At 43.1% G+C, this 16,468-nt stretch overlaps 1 protein-coding gene across 1 annotated transcript; it reads left to right on the forward strand.

Moving 5' to 3' along the window:
• Nucleotides 1–819: 819 nt before the first annotated feature.
• LOC148022779 (uncharacterized) lies at nt 820–2,412 on the forward strand. Its single transcript, XM_087695124.1, has one exon. It carries the CDS (start codon nt 881–883, stop codon nt 2,168–2,170), a length of 1,290 nt encoding a protein of 429 aa, XP_087551250.1. The 5' UTR covers nt 820–880; the 3' UTR covers nt 2,171–2,412.
• Nucleotides 2,413–16,468: the final 14,056 nt, after the last annotated feature.

Raw genomic sequence — 16,468 nt, forward strand, 5'->3', positions numbered from 1 at the left:
GAGAGAGAGGGAGGGAAAAGAGGAGAGAAGAGAAAAGAGAGAGAGGGAAAAATGATTGAGAGAAAGAGGAAAGAGAGAGAGGAGGATGAGAAGAGAAAAAAATGAAAAAATTTGGAGAGAGAGAGAGAGAGAGAAAGAGAGAGAGAAGGAAAAGTGGGGAGAAAAATGCAAAGAAAAAAGAGGAGTGAGAAAAAAGAGGGAAAAGAGGAGGGAGAAAAGAGAGAGAGGAGGATGAGAAGAGAAAAAAATGAAAAAATTTGGAGAGAGAGAGAGAGAGAGAGAGAGAGAGAAGGAAAAGTGGGGAGAAAAATGCAAAGAAAAAAGAGGAGTGAGAAAAAAGAGGGAAAAGAGGAGGGAGAAAAGAGAGAGAGAGAGAGAGAGAGAGAGGTGAGAAAAGAAACTTGAGAAAGAGAGAGAAAAATATGGGAAGGGAGAGGATAGAAAAAAAATCGAAGGAGAGAGAGGAAAGTGAAAGAATTGTGTGAGGAGGAAAACTTAGGAGAGAGAGAGAGAGAATCAGAAGATGAGAGAAAACAAACTAAAATAAAAGACAATGAGAGAGAAAAAAAATAGAGATAGGGAATTGGGGGGAGAGAGAGAAAGAAAGAGAGGAAAAGGGAGAAAAGAAAAAATTTAGAAAAAGAGAGAGAAAAGAGGAGAAATAGATTTGTGAAGGGAAAATAAGTAGTATTGGAAATTGGAATTGCGCTTGCCACTTTGTGGTGGGTTGGTGGGGGTGTGTCGCGAAATGGCCCAAAACACTACTTGTCATCATAGGTCATGACGTGGGCATTATAGTGCGAGCTTGTCTAAACTTTCTTGTTTATAATTGCCTGCAGCTTTGTTTGTGAAGCTTGGCTTCTGCTGTGTCTCCTCAGGCATGGCCAAGGAGAAGGAACTGTCCTTGCTCATCGAGAAGGGCCCTAAGTCAGGTTATACTCTGCTGTGCTCGCCCTCTTCCTGCACCACTGTGGGGCGCGCCAGGTCCAACACCCTGCAAATCCGGGACGCAGGCGTGTCTCAGAGACACTTCTCCATTCGCTGCTTGCCTCAGAACAGCCCTAACCACGGCTCCTGTCGTGCTGATGACTGCAACGATGATGCTGGGGTTTCTCACCGGTGTGGCCGCCGCTGTCCCTCCGCTGCTCCTCACCGCGACAATGACATTGATGCTCATCATCGTCTTGGCATATGGACTGTCATGGATGAAGGCAGCTCCAATGGCACCATCCTCAATGGTGCCAGCATCGACCTGCGCTCGTGTGTGCCCCTCTCGAATGGTGATGTGATCAAAATAGGACAGGAGACAACCATCCGGGTTGTAATCTCAACTCATGATGATGATTGTTGTAGCGGCAGTGGTTATACTGGTAATGATGTGCCCAAGGCAGCCGCCACAGTTGTACCAATTGCAGCACACGGCAGTGGGCAGCAGGCAATCATCGACAATGCTGTGCCGGAGGCGACAATCATTGACAATCCTGTGCCAGAAGCGGCAGTCCACATAGTAACGAATGAGTCCATGGGGATTGCTTTGCAGGGGATGACTGCACACCCAGCTTCTGCAGAGAATAATGGTGCTGTGAATGTGCCCGGAACCTGTGATGTTGATGTTTCCCGAGGCTCTGCTGATCCTGATGGTGGTGGTGATGGTAATGATGTGCCCAAGGCTGCTGACATGGCCAACCAGACAAAGCAAAAGGCTGTACTGGCTGCATCACCGAGTGGATGGAATAAAATCATTGACAATACCATGCCAGAGACAGCAGTCCATAGCATTACAAATGGGTCGATGCGGATTGCATTGCAGAGGATGACTGTGCTGCCAGCTGCTGCAGAGAATAATGATGCTGTGAATCTGGCCAGAGCCTGTGCTGCAGATGTGTCCAGTGGCCCTGCTCCTCCTGCCTGCATTGATGTTACAAAAGGGTTGATGGGGATTGCACTGCAGAGGATGGCTGCACAGCCAGTTGTTGCAGTGGATGATGGTGCTGCAGATGTGTCCAAAGACGCAGCTGCTCCTAGCTGTCTTGATGACATGACTGTAGGGAGGTGGATTGATCACATGGTGGAACAAGGTCCCAAATACTTGTACAAAGTGTCAGAAGACCTGATACAGGAGATCAAGGTTGAGGCACACTTATTTGAGAAGTATGTGTCTTCTATATGATGCGAGATCACTGACCATGCTTGGCCATATTATTTGCAGTAAACTATAATTCATCTCTCAAGTATGGGCTGTCTCCTCATGGGGTAGCCTGGGTTAGGTGTTCCTTTGTAATCATATTTCAGGTTCTTTCAGCAATTGTAGATATGGAACCTGGTGTTTTGTCCGGATACCTAGGAATAAAGTTGGTCAGTAAGGAATTATTAAGGCTTTCCCATTCTTCCTTGCCTCATACTTTTGTAGAAGAAACTTCATTCTTTGAAACAGCTTACTGAGCTGGACATAATTCCTTTGTGAGAGAGAGAGAGAGAGTGACTGTGTGTGTGTGTGTGCTTTCAAAGAAGAATAAGAAACAATGGTAGTGAAGGATGTGCATTAGTTGGTAGTGCATTAGAGACATGCACTAGTAAGTGCGATTATATTCCTAAGTTCCATTTTAGGTTGCTTAATTGCATTTCAACTCTTATTATTCCTTTGGTACGTTTCCTAAGGTTCAAACCAAGCGAGTTTTTATGTGACCTGTTAACTCTTCACGCTTTACATGATTATTGAATCGACTTAATGAGGTTCAAAAGCTTAACTTGTATCCCAAGCCACACAAACCAAGACAATAGCCTCCTCACCATCCAATTCTATCATTAAGTTCAGCCAAACTTGATAGCCTAGATAGTTCAGGCCTCAGGCTATATCTAAGAGAGATGCAATCAAATCTCTTCTTGACCACCATGGTTCATCTCCATTTTCCACCCGACACTTGCTAAGTTGGTTGCACATCATTGTATGCCCCCAAACCATGAATCCTAACATCAATTTGGTATTTGTTGTTGGACTCCATGTATGTGGTAAACAGTTGTGGCTCTCATTTGGGTGTGTAAGTATTACTAAAGAGCATCTTGGTAGCTCTATTTTTCAACACTTCCAACAAATTCCTTTCATCTACAATTGATCTATCCATTATTGAAGGCCTTGGAAGGCTTAGATATCCTTTCTTACTATGTGCTTTTGTGGTAGCATTTGGAGGGATCAATTCATCAACCATTTTCACTTCAAACAAACTCAACAATATTGTAGGTATGATCATTATATAGTTGAGAAATTATGCCGGGGAAAATCTAGATACATGTGTGTTATGCCACATTCATGGTGCCTTTTATATGTTTGGTTGCCCTTTTCTTTCCACTTATTCAAGCTTCGTAACACAATGTGGCAAGGTATCAATATGCCAACTCTCGAGGCTGTCCTATTCTTTTACCTTGAGTTCTTGCAACCACCAAATCTACTATGGGCTCATAATCCAAGAGTATAATTTTTATATTCATTGTCAATTGTCACATATAATTGGGGAGAATATCATCACCATTAGGCTTGTCCATGTAGTGGGATGAAAGATTGCCAGGTTGGTGTGTGACATATGGTCTCGATGGTTATCGTATACTTGAAGGACTAATCTTGTAAGAGATTGGAAATAATATGGGAAATATTGATGTGGGAAAATACTAGCTATGTTGGTGTAAGTAACTTTTATTTTTCATCATCAGTTAATACAAGTCTCTTCATCTTACTTATTCTTTCTTCCTCTTTCATGTCTCTCTATCTCCTCATTCAAACTCTCCTCTGCAGGTATCTTTTCTCTTCCTACATTCCTCTCTTCTCTTTCTCTCTCTTAGCTCTCTCTTCATGCAGACTTCTCTCTCCTTGTTCTCAGACTCCTTTATAAGTGGTATTAGAGCTTAGGCTTTTGGTTCAATTGAGTTTCTCAAAATTTACACATTTTACACAATAAAATCTAAGGCAACATGGTAGGAGCCACATGGCAAGTACTTGCAAGCTATCTACATGAAGCATGGACTATCTTGAACCTTTTACAAGAGTTTGGGAGCAGGTTTTTTAAAGAGCATTTTGGATGAAAATGGCTAACCAAGGTTAGAGAAGCAGTAAGTTATGACTACTTTTCAAAGTGAGGTTTCTCTTTTCCCTTTCTTCAAGCTTTCTTGTAGGTTTCATAGAGTCTTTAACAAAGATCTCTTCCTCCTTTGCAAGCCCTAGCTTGCTTCAAGCATTTTGCACTGGAATCAGCTTCTCTTCATCTTCTTCAAGTTGATCACAGATATCAAGCTTGACTAAGTGGTGTGGAGCAACAAATAGCCAAACATCATGGCACAATTTTTAGGTTGATTCGGATATGCATTGTGTCTTTGATGGTTTTCCTATTGAGGTGATTCCCTTAGTCACTAACAAGCTAAAGCATTAAGAAATCATCAACATTGATGCTCTTTTCTTCTTCTACTCTCTTGAATCCCTAACAGTGTAGTCCATGGGCAGTTATGAAAGCTTGAGTTTAAGCTTCAATTTATCTTAGATTTCTTATCATTTTAGATCAAGGTTTCATTTTTGTGAAGATTCTTGAAAGAAATCGAAGATATCGAGCAAGATTGACCAAGATTCAACCAAGAGAGCTTCCATGGAGTCAAAATTTGGGGCAAATAGATTCAATGCCTCAATCTCAAGCTAGTCCAAAGCTTTTAAGGAGCAAGGATTGACTGTTATTTGAGCAACATTGGTCATCTAGAAGCACATTCAAGCAATTGGGGCATTCAAGTCTTCTTCAATCTTGTGAAAGAGGTATTTCTCATAAATTCTTGGTCTCTCTTATTCATCCTTTTTCTAAGACTCATCCAATTGGTGGAGAGATTAAAGAATTGAAGATTTGCATTACATTTCAGTCCCATTCATTGTTGAGTCACTCTCTTGATTGAATCAATGAGATAGAAGCCCTGCTTAGCATCGTGGCATTGCATAAAATCTTTTTTGTTTAAGAGTGAATTGTTGATTGGATTCATTGCTCTAATCTAATATCTTGTTGATGATTTGTTGTTTATGGAAAAAATCAATGAAAATCTATTGTAAAGGGCAAGTCAAGTAGTGAGTCATTGCATGGTAAAACCCTTTTCTTATCAATTTTATTGGTTCCATTTCCACTCTATTGCATTACATGGAATGAGCTGAAAGATTACTTCAAGTATTGCATGCTAATTGATTAGATTAGATTGCCATTGCCATATATTCAAAATGATGAGACACAGATAGAGGAGAGTAACAGAGAGCTCAGTCATACTCTCTTCTTCTTCTTCCGTCATTATTCCATTGTTATTCTACACTTACTAAAGAGTAAGTCATACACTAGGTTTCACTAACCATGACTAGCTTTGGTTAGGTTACATCGACTAACCCGACTTATTAAATGTCCCACACATGTACAACTGGACACAACTAATATGCTGTCGGTCATACATAAGATAATGAGCTTGAAGTCTCAACACTCCCCCTCAAGCTCAAGATAAAACCTATACACCAAGTAGCTGATGTCGAAACCGACTGAACTTATATTTACCCAAAGACTTGGTAAAGGTATTTGCAACCTGCTCATCCGTCTTCATGTGCATAATATCCACTCTGCCTGCAAGAACCATCTCACAGATGAAATGGTAGTGTCCCTCAATATGCTTCGTTCTGGCATGGTAAACTGGGTTTATTGCTAGAAGTACACTATTGAGATTGTCACAAAATAAAGTCAATGGAGAATCCACTTGTATGTCCAAATCAGCCATAAGCTTGAGCAGCCATGCAATCTCACATGCTGCCAACGCAGCACCCCTGTACTTTGCCTCAGTGCTAGATAATGCAACCATTGGTTGCTTCTTGTTGCTCTAGTTGATAATTCCACTTCCAAAGCTGAAGGCAACAGAGAGCTCAGTCATACTCTCTTCTTCTTCTTCTGTCATTATTCCATTGTTATTCTACACTTACTAAAGAGTAAGTCATACACTAGGTTTCACTAACCATGACTAACATTGGTTAGGTTACACTGACTAACCCGACTTATCAAATGTCCCACATATGTACAGCTGGACACAGCTAAGATATTGTCGGTTATACATAAGATAATGAGCTTGAAGTCTCAACACTCCCCCTCAAACTCAAGATAAAACCTATATACCAAGTAGCTGGCTGTCGAAACTGACTGAACTTATCTTTACCCGAAGACTTGGTAAAGATATTTGCAACCTGCTCATATGTCTTCACATGCATAAGATCCACTTTGCCTGCAAGAACCATCTCACAGATGAAATGGTAGTGTCTCTCAATATGCTTCGTTCTGGCATGGTATATTGGGTTTATTGCCAGAAATACACTATTGAGATTGTCACAAAATAAAGTCACTAGAGCATCCACATGTATGTCCAAATCAACCATAAGCTTGAGCAGCCATGCAATCTCACATGCTACCAACGCAGCACCCCTGTACTCTGCCTCAGTGCTAGACAATGCAACCATTGGTTTCTTCTTGCTGCTCCAGCTGATAATTCCACTTCCAAAGCTGAAGGCATAACCACTCGTAGACTTGTGATCATATGAGCATCCTGCCCAATCCACATCTATGAAACCAATGGGCATAATCCATCTAACAACATCCAAGTGTGGCTTTCTGGGCTTCTGCATGAATTGACTTATGAGCCCATAACATAACTCAAATTAGGCTTGGTGATGGTTAAGTAGATCAAGCTTCCAACCATCTGCATGTATATAGTCACATCATCAATTTCAACTCCAGTGCTAATGTCCAACTTGACATTTTGATCAAGAGGTGTATCAATCGGTTTACATTCAGTCATGCCATATTTCTTCAACATTTTTATGGCATAGAGTTTCTGCATTAGCCACATACCATTTTCAGCCTTGATTACCTCAATACCCAAGAAGTATTTCAACTCACCTAAGTCCTTTATATCAAATTTGGATTTCAGCATTCTCATAACATTATGTATCCCAAAGTCATCATCACCTGTGATTATCAAATCATCCACATAAATAACCAGCACTACCAAGCATTTGTCCGTCTTTTTTGTGAACATCAGCCATGCCAACTATGAATTGCAAACTTTGCAAGTAATTATTGATCCTTGCATGCTAGGCTCTCGGAGCTTGCTTCAGCCCATACAATGCTTTTTTTAGCTTGCATACATAATGCTGAAATTCAAGGTGTACATATCCTTCAGGCTAATCCATATAAACATCCTCTTCCAAGTCACCATTGAGGAAGGCATTCTTGACATCCATCTGTTGCAATTTCCAGCCTTTAGCAACAGCCAATGCAATCATTGTTCATATGGTTGCCATCATGGCAACATGATTGAAAGTTTCTTCGTAGTCTAGTCCATACTGCTGAGCATAACCCTTAGCAGCCAACCTGGCTTTGTACCTCTCTACATTGCCATTCGACTTGCATTTAATCTTATAGACCCATTTGTAGCCAATGGTCCTTTTTCCATCTGGTAGTGGAACAAGATCCCAAGTACTATTTTCAGCCAATGTATTTATTTCCTCATCCATAGATGTGCACCAATTCTTATCCATCACTGCTTTAGCATAAGTGGCAGGTTCCTTAACTTCCATAATCTTCGCCATATAAGCATAATGCTTTGCAGAGTAACCACTGTAAGTCAATCTATCCACAGGATACGTAACCCTCTGTGAGCGTCTGAGTTGTGGTGCACTACTCGATTCCCCTCTCTCATGAGGCAGAATGTACCTACTCAGCCTAGTACCAGGCGTATACACATTCGGAATACCAAGTTCACTGTCTAAATTGCCAGTCAAGTCATAGCCTAAAGTCATCATGCCAGGTGCATCCTCAGACTTTTTCTTTCCCTTTGCTGTCCATCATATCATATCTCTCCCTCAGTGACATAGTGGTGTCAGTGGTTTGGACGGTGAGGCAGAACTACGTAGCTTCCCTATCCATGGAGATACAGAGGAAAAGATACATCCGTCACACTAGGACCTGTCAATGTAGTACTCTGCTGCAAATCAATTGTAGAAGCATATGCAAAAGGCATATCAGACGATACTATTGTAGGTGATGCATACCAAGTAGCCATCTCATCAAATATAACATCCTTGCTCACAAGTGTCTCCCATGTAAAGGGATCATAGCATTTATATGCCTTCTTTTCCTGTGCATAACCAATAAAATACACACTTATGTGGTTTCGGATCTAGCTTCTTTCGCTTCTCATTAGGAATATGCACATAAGCAATACACCCAAATACTTTCATGTGGACTGACATCATACAACCTTTGAAAGGGTGACACATCAAGAATGCCTGTAGTGGAAGTCCTATTCAAGATATACATGGCTGTCATACCAGCCTCAGCCCAATAATAGAGCAACATATTCTTCTCATTCATCATTGCATGAGTCGCTTCCATCAATACCATGTTCTTTTTTTTAGCTACTCCATTCTGTTGCTGTGGAGTGTAGCTGCATGTAAGCTGTCTACGTATGCCATTTTCAACTAAAAATTTGTTAAACTCATGTGATACATACTCCCCATCATTGTCCGATCTCAAATAAGAGATGTAGCAATCAAATTCTTTCTCAACATTCTTCTTAAACTGCTTAAAAACAGCTAGCACTTCATCTTTTGTTTTCAATATGTACACCCAAGTATAGCGGCTAAAGTCATCTATGAAGGCCACATAGTATTTAGAGCCTTCCATAGATGCTTATGGGATGGCCCCTACACATCAGAATGGAACAACTATAAGGGTCTCATGTTGTTGCATACATGCCTCATGACTGTTTAGCAAATTGACAGGCATCACATACATGACCAAGATCAATGTAGGTAAACTATGGTAAGCCAGTAACAAGCTGTCTCTTCTACATCAATTTCAGCCACTGAATATTTACATGCCCCACTCTCTTATGCTATATTTCTAGGTCCTTGACTATGCCTGAACCATGAGCAAACATTGCTGATTTTAGCTGTGGTAAAGTGGCATCTAATGTGAACATCTTGCCATGTCTGTGACCACAAGCAATCAGTTTGCAGCCATTATCGAACTCTTCAATGAAGCAACCATGCTTGTTAAAATGGACTTACAAATTTTGCTCAGTCATCCGACCCACAGACAGCAAATTCTTCATAATAGATGGGGCATGCAACACATCATGCAAGTTTTTCTTCTTACCATCATGAATCACCAGAGGTACTATGCCTTTGTTCTCAATGCTATGTTGTGTATCATCACCTGTGCATACATAGCCATTCTTGTTAGGCACCATATCTGTGAGGCAATCACCATGAGCTGTCCTATGATTCGATGCTCTTGAATCAATATACCAGACATATTCTACATTTGTCTTCTTAGCAGCCATGTTCTGCACGTAAGTCATGGAAAAAAACCGATCTGTGGAATCATCCTTTATATGGTTGGATGCTGCATAATGTCCATGTTGCTTGCTCTTTTGATTGCCTTGCTCCTTCCAACTGTCCTTGGCAATGTGTCTGTACATGCCACAGTAATGACAATCCTTGTCCTTGTTAGGATTGTCAAAGACACATTATGGTTGCCAAGAGCCTCTGCCCTTGATCTCCCCCTGGCTCTAATGCCACCTCCTCGTGCATTTGTACCCTGCTGGGCATTACTTCCATAAGACACATTATGTGGTGCTCCTCTGCCACAAGCAAATCCCCTACCACAGCTACCACGACTGCGTTGATTCGAGTAAAAGACAACATCCTTACTCTTAGAGTTGTTAGAACCAGTAGCCAATCCCAGTTTGACTTCCTCATGAATGAGCAATACAACAAGCTCATTAAAATCCAGCATTTCAGCCTGCACAGATATGGAAGTATCAAATGATTTATATTCAGTCCCCAAGCCATATAATGCTACTGCAACCATGTCTGCATCCTCCACATGTGTGCCAATAGACACTAACTTGTCCGCAATGGTCTTGATTTCAGTGACATAGTCCTGAATAGACCTACCCTTTCTGTCCATATTATTGAATTTCTGCTTCAGCTGTATCTTATGAGCACTAGTCATCGTACCATAGTAGCACACCAAAATGTTCCAAGCATCTGCTAGTAACTTGTAGTTCATTATCTGCATCACCATATGTTAACCCCAAGCCGAGAAGGCAGAAAAATGAATGAAAAAGCAAAAAGAAGATGGAAAAGGAGCAAGGACAAGCAGGCGGGCTCCAAAGAATACCATATTAGAGAATTTGGGAATCTCCCAAGTTCCACTTTCAAATAAGGAGTAAAGATTTGACCAAGAGGCTAAATCTTAACTTGTATTTGAGAGTGGGACTTGGGGAGATTGCTTACATAGTATCTAGGAAAACTTTCACCTTCAAGTAAGGGGATAAGATTTGACTGTGCGTCCAAATATTAATCACATTAGGAATTCCCAAACTTTATGAAAACTCCCAAATTCTTGAATATATAATTAAAGCTAAGCCGGGGCCAAAAGTGTACCTTTAAATAAAAGACACCTCAAAAACTCCAAAAAACTTTTGTAAAAGAGTGCCAGGCTCCCTCCTATGCCACCTGTAAAAGAATAGTCGAATATAGGCCTAGGGCACAAAGAAAAAAGAGGGAATTAGAAAAAGGAACCTTGCCACAATGGCCGGTCATGTAAAAAAGGATGGGTGCCCATGGGGTTTTAGGGTTTGTATATATAAAGTTCAAAAAGTGAATGGATGGAAGCTCATTCTTTGGTGTGTTCCTAACAAGAGCTCTTCTCTTCTCCTCTTCTTCTCCTCTCCTTGCTTGTGTGTGCTCTTGAGAGAGGGAGTGAGGGTGAGAGTGAGGGAGGGAATGAGTGGGAGTGAGGGATCAAGGGGGTGAAGCTCTTCATCATCTTCTCTTCTCTCCTCTTCCCTTGCTTTCTTTCACGCGCACGGCTATGGCGGTTGGAGCTTGGAGAAGGAGGAGACTTGAGCATGCTTGAGTTAGTATCTAGGATCGTGGAGCTACCGAAGTGTGGAAGGGAGGAGGCAACTCATATTGGCATCAAGGTAAGCTCACTACACTCTTAGGATCGAGGGCGCATCGGCTATGTGAGAGGTAGCCATTAGAGCTCGCTTGGAACGCTTGAAACAAGAAGCAATCCTTGGGTCTTGGCGGTTGAGCGAAAGCTCCCACATTTTGGTTCCGTTTTTGGGACCACGGATTCAAGCTTGAGCGCTTGCGTACCCCATATCAAGCATTGAAGTAAGGGATTCTCCCCCGAAACTGAGCTTGAGGTAGGTAGGAAGGTTGGGTGTTTTGATCTTCGAAACAAGTAAGTATTTTGGTTTAGTTTTTTGGTTTGATGATTGGAAAATAGGGAGAAATCATGTCAGTTTGTTGCTTTTGATTCTTGTTGCATTTAGTGTAGGATAGCATTAGGAAATCGAACCGGGAAAGGGTAGGGTTTACTGTTGCAAAAAGGAAAAAACAGGGCATAAAACATGCAAAAAATGGCAAAAAGCTAGCTTGGGATGCTTAATGTTGGCAAGTGAATGATTGAGAGTATCAAAGCCCTGCGCGGGAAGGGGTTTAAGGGTCAGGAGGCCAAGGGAGAGCTCATTTGCAACCATTGCAGTGAGAGAGAGAGAGCCCCCGCGAATATTCGATTCGATCATGTCATCGGAGAGCCTACCGCTCATCCCAGGTACGCCAATCACTTCCCTTGGTGCCTTAGCCAGGATCTAGAAGTTTATGCAGGGGATGATTGCTTGATTAGGGAGATTCGATTGAAATCGTCATTGCACGGCACTCATCGCACCGTGTGACAGAGACAAACCATCAACACGCAAAGTGGGACCAAGTAAGCGGCGTAAGCAAAGGGGATTTGACAAACCCACTCAATCCGATTGATAGCTTGGCGAAGTGCTAGAACTCAGCCATGGCGGAGGAAAGCGTGGACCTTAGGTCTAATGAGGAACTCGACTTGGGCATCTTCCCAGAGGCTATTCAGCAATTGGTCAGTAGCTACCATGCGCACGCCCGATATGAGCATCGCGATCGGACAACAGATGCTATCATTGCAGACTTAGAAGAAGAGAGGAAGCTAGCCCATAAGGCGTTGCAAGGCATAGCCGCGTACAATAAAGACCAATAGGTCAGGAGCCAAAGGTAAAGCATGGAGTTGCGTGAGGTACAACGAGTACTGAACTTAGCCGGCCGAAACCGAACTGATCACGAGAGAGCCCTAGAAGGAGACTTAACGCTGAGCGAACTTCTTATGAAGCGCTTGTTAGATAACACTGCAGCAGAGCAAAGTGCTGCAGCATTAGCAACCTCACTGTTTGCAGGGTTAGGAGCAACTCAAGGCTCTAAGAGCCAGTCTAAAATCCCGATAGTTGCAAAGTAGCTCGACAAGTACCAACCCCATGACGACCCATATAGCTTTGTAGAGCACTTCAAGCAAGTCTGCGAAGCCAATGGCCTCAATGACCTGACTCAACATTCTCAAGCATTCGAACTCTACTTAGGTGACAAGGACAGGACCTGGTATACAAGTTTAGACGCTGCAGAGCGGGCAAACTTCAACAGCCTCAAGGATCTCTTCATTAAGAGATTTGCCGAGCCTGGATACTCCGATAATCTGCTGGTGCGATTGATGAATGTCAAGTAGAAAGAGGAGGACATTCGCGATTACGTAACCCACGTAAGGAGCCTCTTCAAGAGGATCCCTATAGGTGAACGACCGACTGAAAGAGCAGTTTCGACTGTGTTCATCAGCGGAATTTGAAACGAGGAATTGTATAAGGCTTTGGCAGCCAATTCGAGCTTGCAGCGAGACGCGCTAGCTAGGGTTTTTGAGGAAGCTATCAGAGTTAACGACCAACTGAAAGAGAGGAGCTCCAGGAACTCTAGTTCAGAAGAAACCAGCTCGCTAGGTTTGGAAAGAGCACCAAGCTCTGGTGAGTGACCTGCACCATCATCCCAAGATAAGGGAAAGGCCACCGAGACGATGGCTGATGTCAAGATGGAGATAGTCAAGTTGCAAGACCTGTGGAGACGACCACGCGGCCACACATCCAATGTGTGTACTGTGGTGGAAATCATTTGCCAACCGAGTGTCAAGACCCTCGGTTGAGACCTTGTGTTAATTGCGGTAGGTTTGGTCATGACGCTATGCACTGCAGATTGCCCAGGAGACTTCCATGCTCCCAACCATATGGTCAGCCTTACCTAGCAAATAGACCGCAACCGCTATTCGGAAGGGGAGCACCATTGGCCCTCCTTGCACCTAACGACATGAAGCCGGCTGTCCCCAAGATGGACATAAACCCCACAGGGATACCGAGGCCGCCCGGTCCCTATGTGACCCATCCATCGAGTGATGCTCCAGTCCACTACGTGGAAGAGCCAAATGAGGAAGAGACTTACTTATACCCTTATGTCTCTCACGACAAAGAGAGTAACACCGTCCTCATGGACTATCGACCAGTACCACTGATGGCGTTAGGAAGGGGACGAGGTAGAGGCCTAGGGGGGCAGACGCAGGATCTGTTGGACATGTGGGCACCCAGACCATGTCTCATCGCGTTGCCCAAAAAGGGAGCAGAACAGAGACAAGGCAACCTAAGGTGCATAGAGTGTGGAATCACCCACCTCTTTATCAATTTCCCAAAGTGGAAACCTTCTACAAATTCAACTGAAGTACCATTTGTCCCATTGGGGCTGTTCGGCGTTGAGAACCTTGATGGGGAGGCCACGCCCATCTTGTTGCAGGTCATGACCTGTGCCCAGACAAAGCAGACTGGCATATCTCTACCAGGGCCTAGCAACCTTGATGTAGCCTCTCGACGAGAAAAAAGAGCCGCAGGCGAAGGAAGAGGAGGCTGGAGGCTAAGATCGCACTGAAAGTCGAGAGTGCTACAACTCTACCTATTGGAAAGAAGGTCGAGGAGGTAGAGACGGAAACTTTAGCCCCCAAGACAGCTGAAAAGGGGAGTGCCAAGGTAGGGGAGTACCCGCGTCTGAAGAGCCAACTCGAGGCCATAGAGAAGGTGAGGGACTGGGTAAAATAGGCACAAGCGTACTTAAGAGACACTGAGCCCATCCTAGAGGATGGGAGCGAGGATCTCATCAACATGACCACGACAGACTCACCCCCTTAACCAAAGCCAAGAAGGCAAACTGCACCCCAGACGGCACCCCTTAGGGCAAGCCTTGATGTTGAAGGCCCACAAATTAGTCATGGCCCCAGTGACGTTAAGCCAAGGAGACCTGCTTAAGCATCACCCCACCCTATGGAGATGTTGAGAATCTACCAATCACATCCTATGTATGCCCCTTTGTATGGAACAGCTAGGCTAGGGAGATGCAGTTCATTCTAGGAAGAGAGACAGATCCCATAGGCACAGTGGATGTAGTGTGCTACCTAAGCAATCCTATATAATGATGTACTTGACTATCACTTTCATATGATGATAATGCAATAGTACTTGTCTCTTTCTGTCAAGTGTCTGTGTCATTGTCAGTCCTACACAAAATTGTGTTTATGAGTTCAAGTCTCAATCTTGAAACCTAATTCACTTGTGTAATAGTTGTCTATATTGTCATGTCAACATGAGTAGTATCTTTATCTTCCATCCTCCATAGCTTCCGCCTTTGCCATGCTCTAGATCCTGCATCTTTCACATGGTATCAGATCGCAGCTGAGCATGGCTTAGCTCTTCTCTGCTCTCTCTCAGTTCCTCTTCAGCTCTGGTCACCACAGTTCCAGCCCATGACTTCATCTGTCAACTCTACCTTCACTTGAGGTTCCATGGCAGCCATAGCCAGCATCACCCTGTCAGCTTGAAGCTCTTATATCTCACTCCACAGGTCATACCTCCTGGAGCTTCCTTCTGGAAAAGTGTTCCCCTGCTTCCAGAGCTTCTTCTTGACACATCAATCACTAACTTTGGGCAAGCATAGCTTCAGCATTGTGAATTTTGTTAGTCACTACCATAGCCTAAATCTGTGACCTGCACGACATACCCTTCTTGGAGTCATTGGATCTCTCAATACAAAGCATATCCGCTGATGATTTCTTCTGCAAAGCTCTTCCTCTGCTTCCTAGGCAACTCTCCATCACATTAAAGCCCAAGATTACTGCGCCCTGGCGTCGACATTGCAGAAATTGTCGCCTCCTGTCCGAAATTGTGCCTACCTACGTCTTTCTACTCTGCGCATGACGAGCTGCCCACGATTTGGTTGATCTCCATGGGGGTTTGATAGCCCTTGAAGTAAGCTACATTTCCATAAAAAAAGTTTTGAAAATGATCAACCATAGCTCCTGCAATTTGCAAAAAATAGGCCCCTATCTGAAACCCTAAAACTGTAAGCCATAGCCACAACATCAAAGCTTCTCCTCTACTTCATTTCTCTCTCCTGCCACTTAAAGAAAGCCCTTACCACTCTGATCTGATCATTTTCCCATCAAATCATCAAGGAGGGGAGATCTTGAACATTTGGAAGAATTGAAGAGCAAGCCACCATAGCTACTTTAATTCAAGCTTCTTCTTTCACTTCAAGCTCTTGCTTCTTCTCAATCAATTGAAGCATTTGTTACTCAGATCCGAAGTCTCCAGCCAGTATAAATCTTCAAGAAGAAGATTTGGAGCATGTGCCTGAAGATCCAAGCACACGCTTGAAGATCAGGAAACTCATCTGAAGCTCAAGCATTTTATCTCTTGATACTAATTCAGTGCTTCTTGGCACTTGTTTTTTTTAGCACATTCAAAAATCAACTCATTGGTGGTCTAATTTCACTCATTTGATGCTGATGCATCTACCAAACATGAAGATTTTTAAGTGGATGCTTCTTATTAGGAGTGGCATAACTACTCTTGTTGCTCACTGGTACTACACAGAAGATGTTTCTATTCTACTTGTAGAGAACATGGAGCTGCCTACACTCAAGTGCAATCAATGATTCCATCTGAAGACTTTGAGGACACTCTAGCTACCTTGGTCATCATACAAACCCTAAAGAAGAATGAGATGTCTTTGCTTGAGGGGGACATAGACATAGACATAGACATGAATACTGAAGCAGTAAGCAAAGTCCATGAGGAATCAGACCAAGAAGACCATAAGATCAAAAGGAAGAAGGACAAGAAGAAGACCAGCCATGAAGACCAAAAGACCACATCATTCAAAGTTGAAGAACCAAAGATTAAAGACATGAAGATTTTCCATGATGACAAAGAAATAGCAGATGCTGAAAACCACAAGGGCCTATCGGTCCTTTCTCTCATTTTTCGTTTTAAAAAGCATTGTACCTACTTTAATGTTCCTTTCATAAGCTTGTAAAAACTCCTCATGTAGCCTTGTATTACAGCCTCTGTACACTTTGTGAGGCCCCTATTACAGCCTCTGGTTGTCCACCATGTTTATGGTACCCACACTTAATCTTTTCTGTGACAACCTCTGGTGTTTTGCCATGTTTGTGGTATGCCCACA

This window comes from Lygodium microphyllum, chromosome 16 (genome assembly GCF_053477565.2).
Source record: "Lygodium microphyllum isolate KBCC chromosome 16, Lygodium_microphyllum_v1.1.10, whole genome shotgun sequence".
Classification (NCBI taxonomy): domain Eukaryota; kingdom Viridiplantae; phylum Streptophyta; class Polypodiopsida; order Schizaeales; family Lygodiaceae; genus Lygodium; species Lygodium microphyllum.

Bases quoted from the DNA above. Each gene is read 5' to 3' on its own strand.
- LOC148022779 (XM_087695124.1), top strand. From the start codon at position 881: ATGGCCAAGGAGAAGGAACTGTCCTTGCTCATCGAGAAGGGCCCTAAG.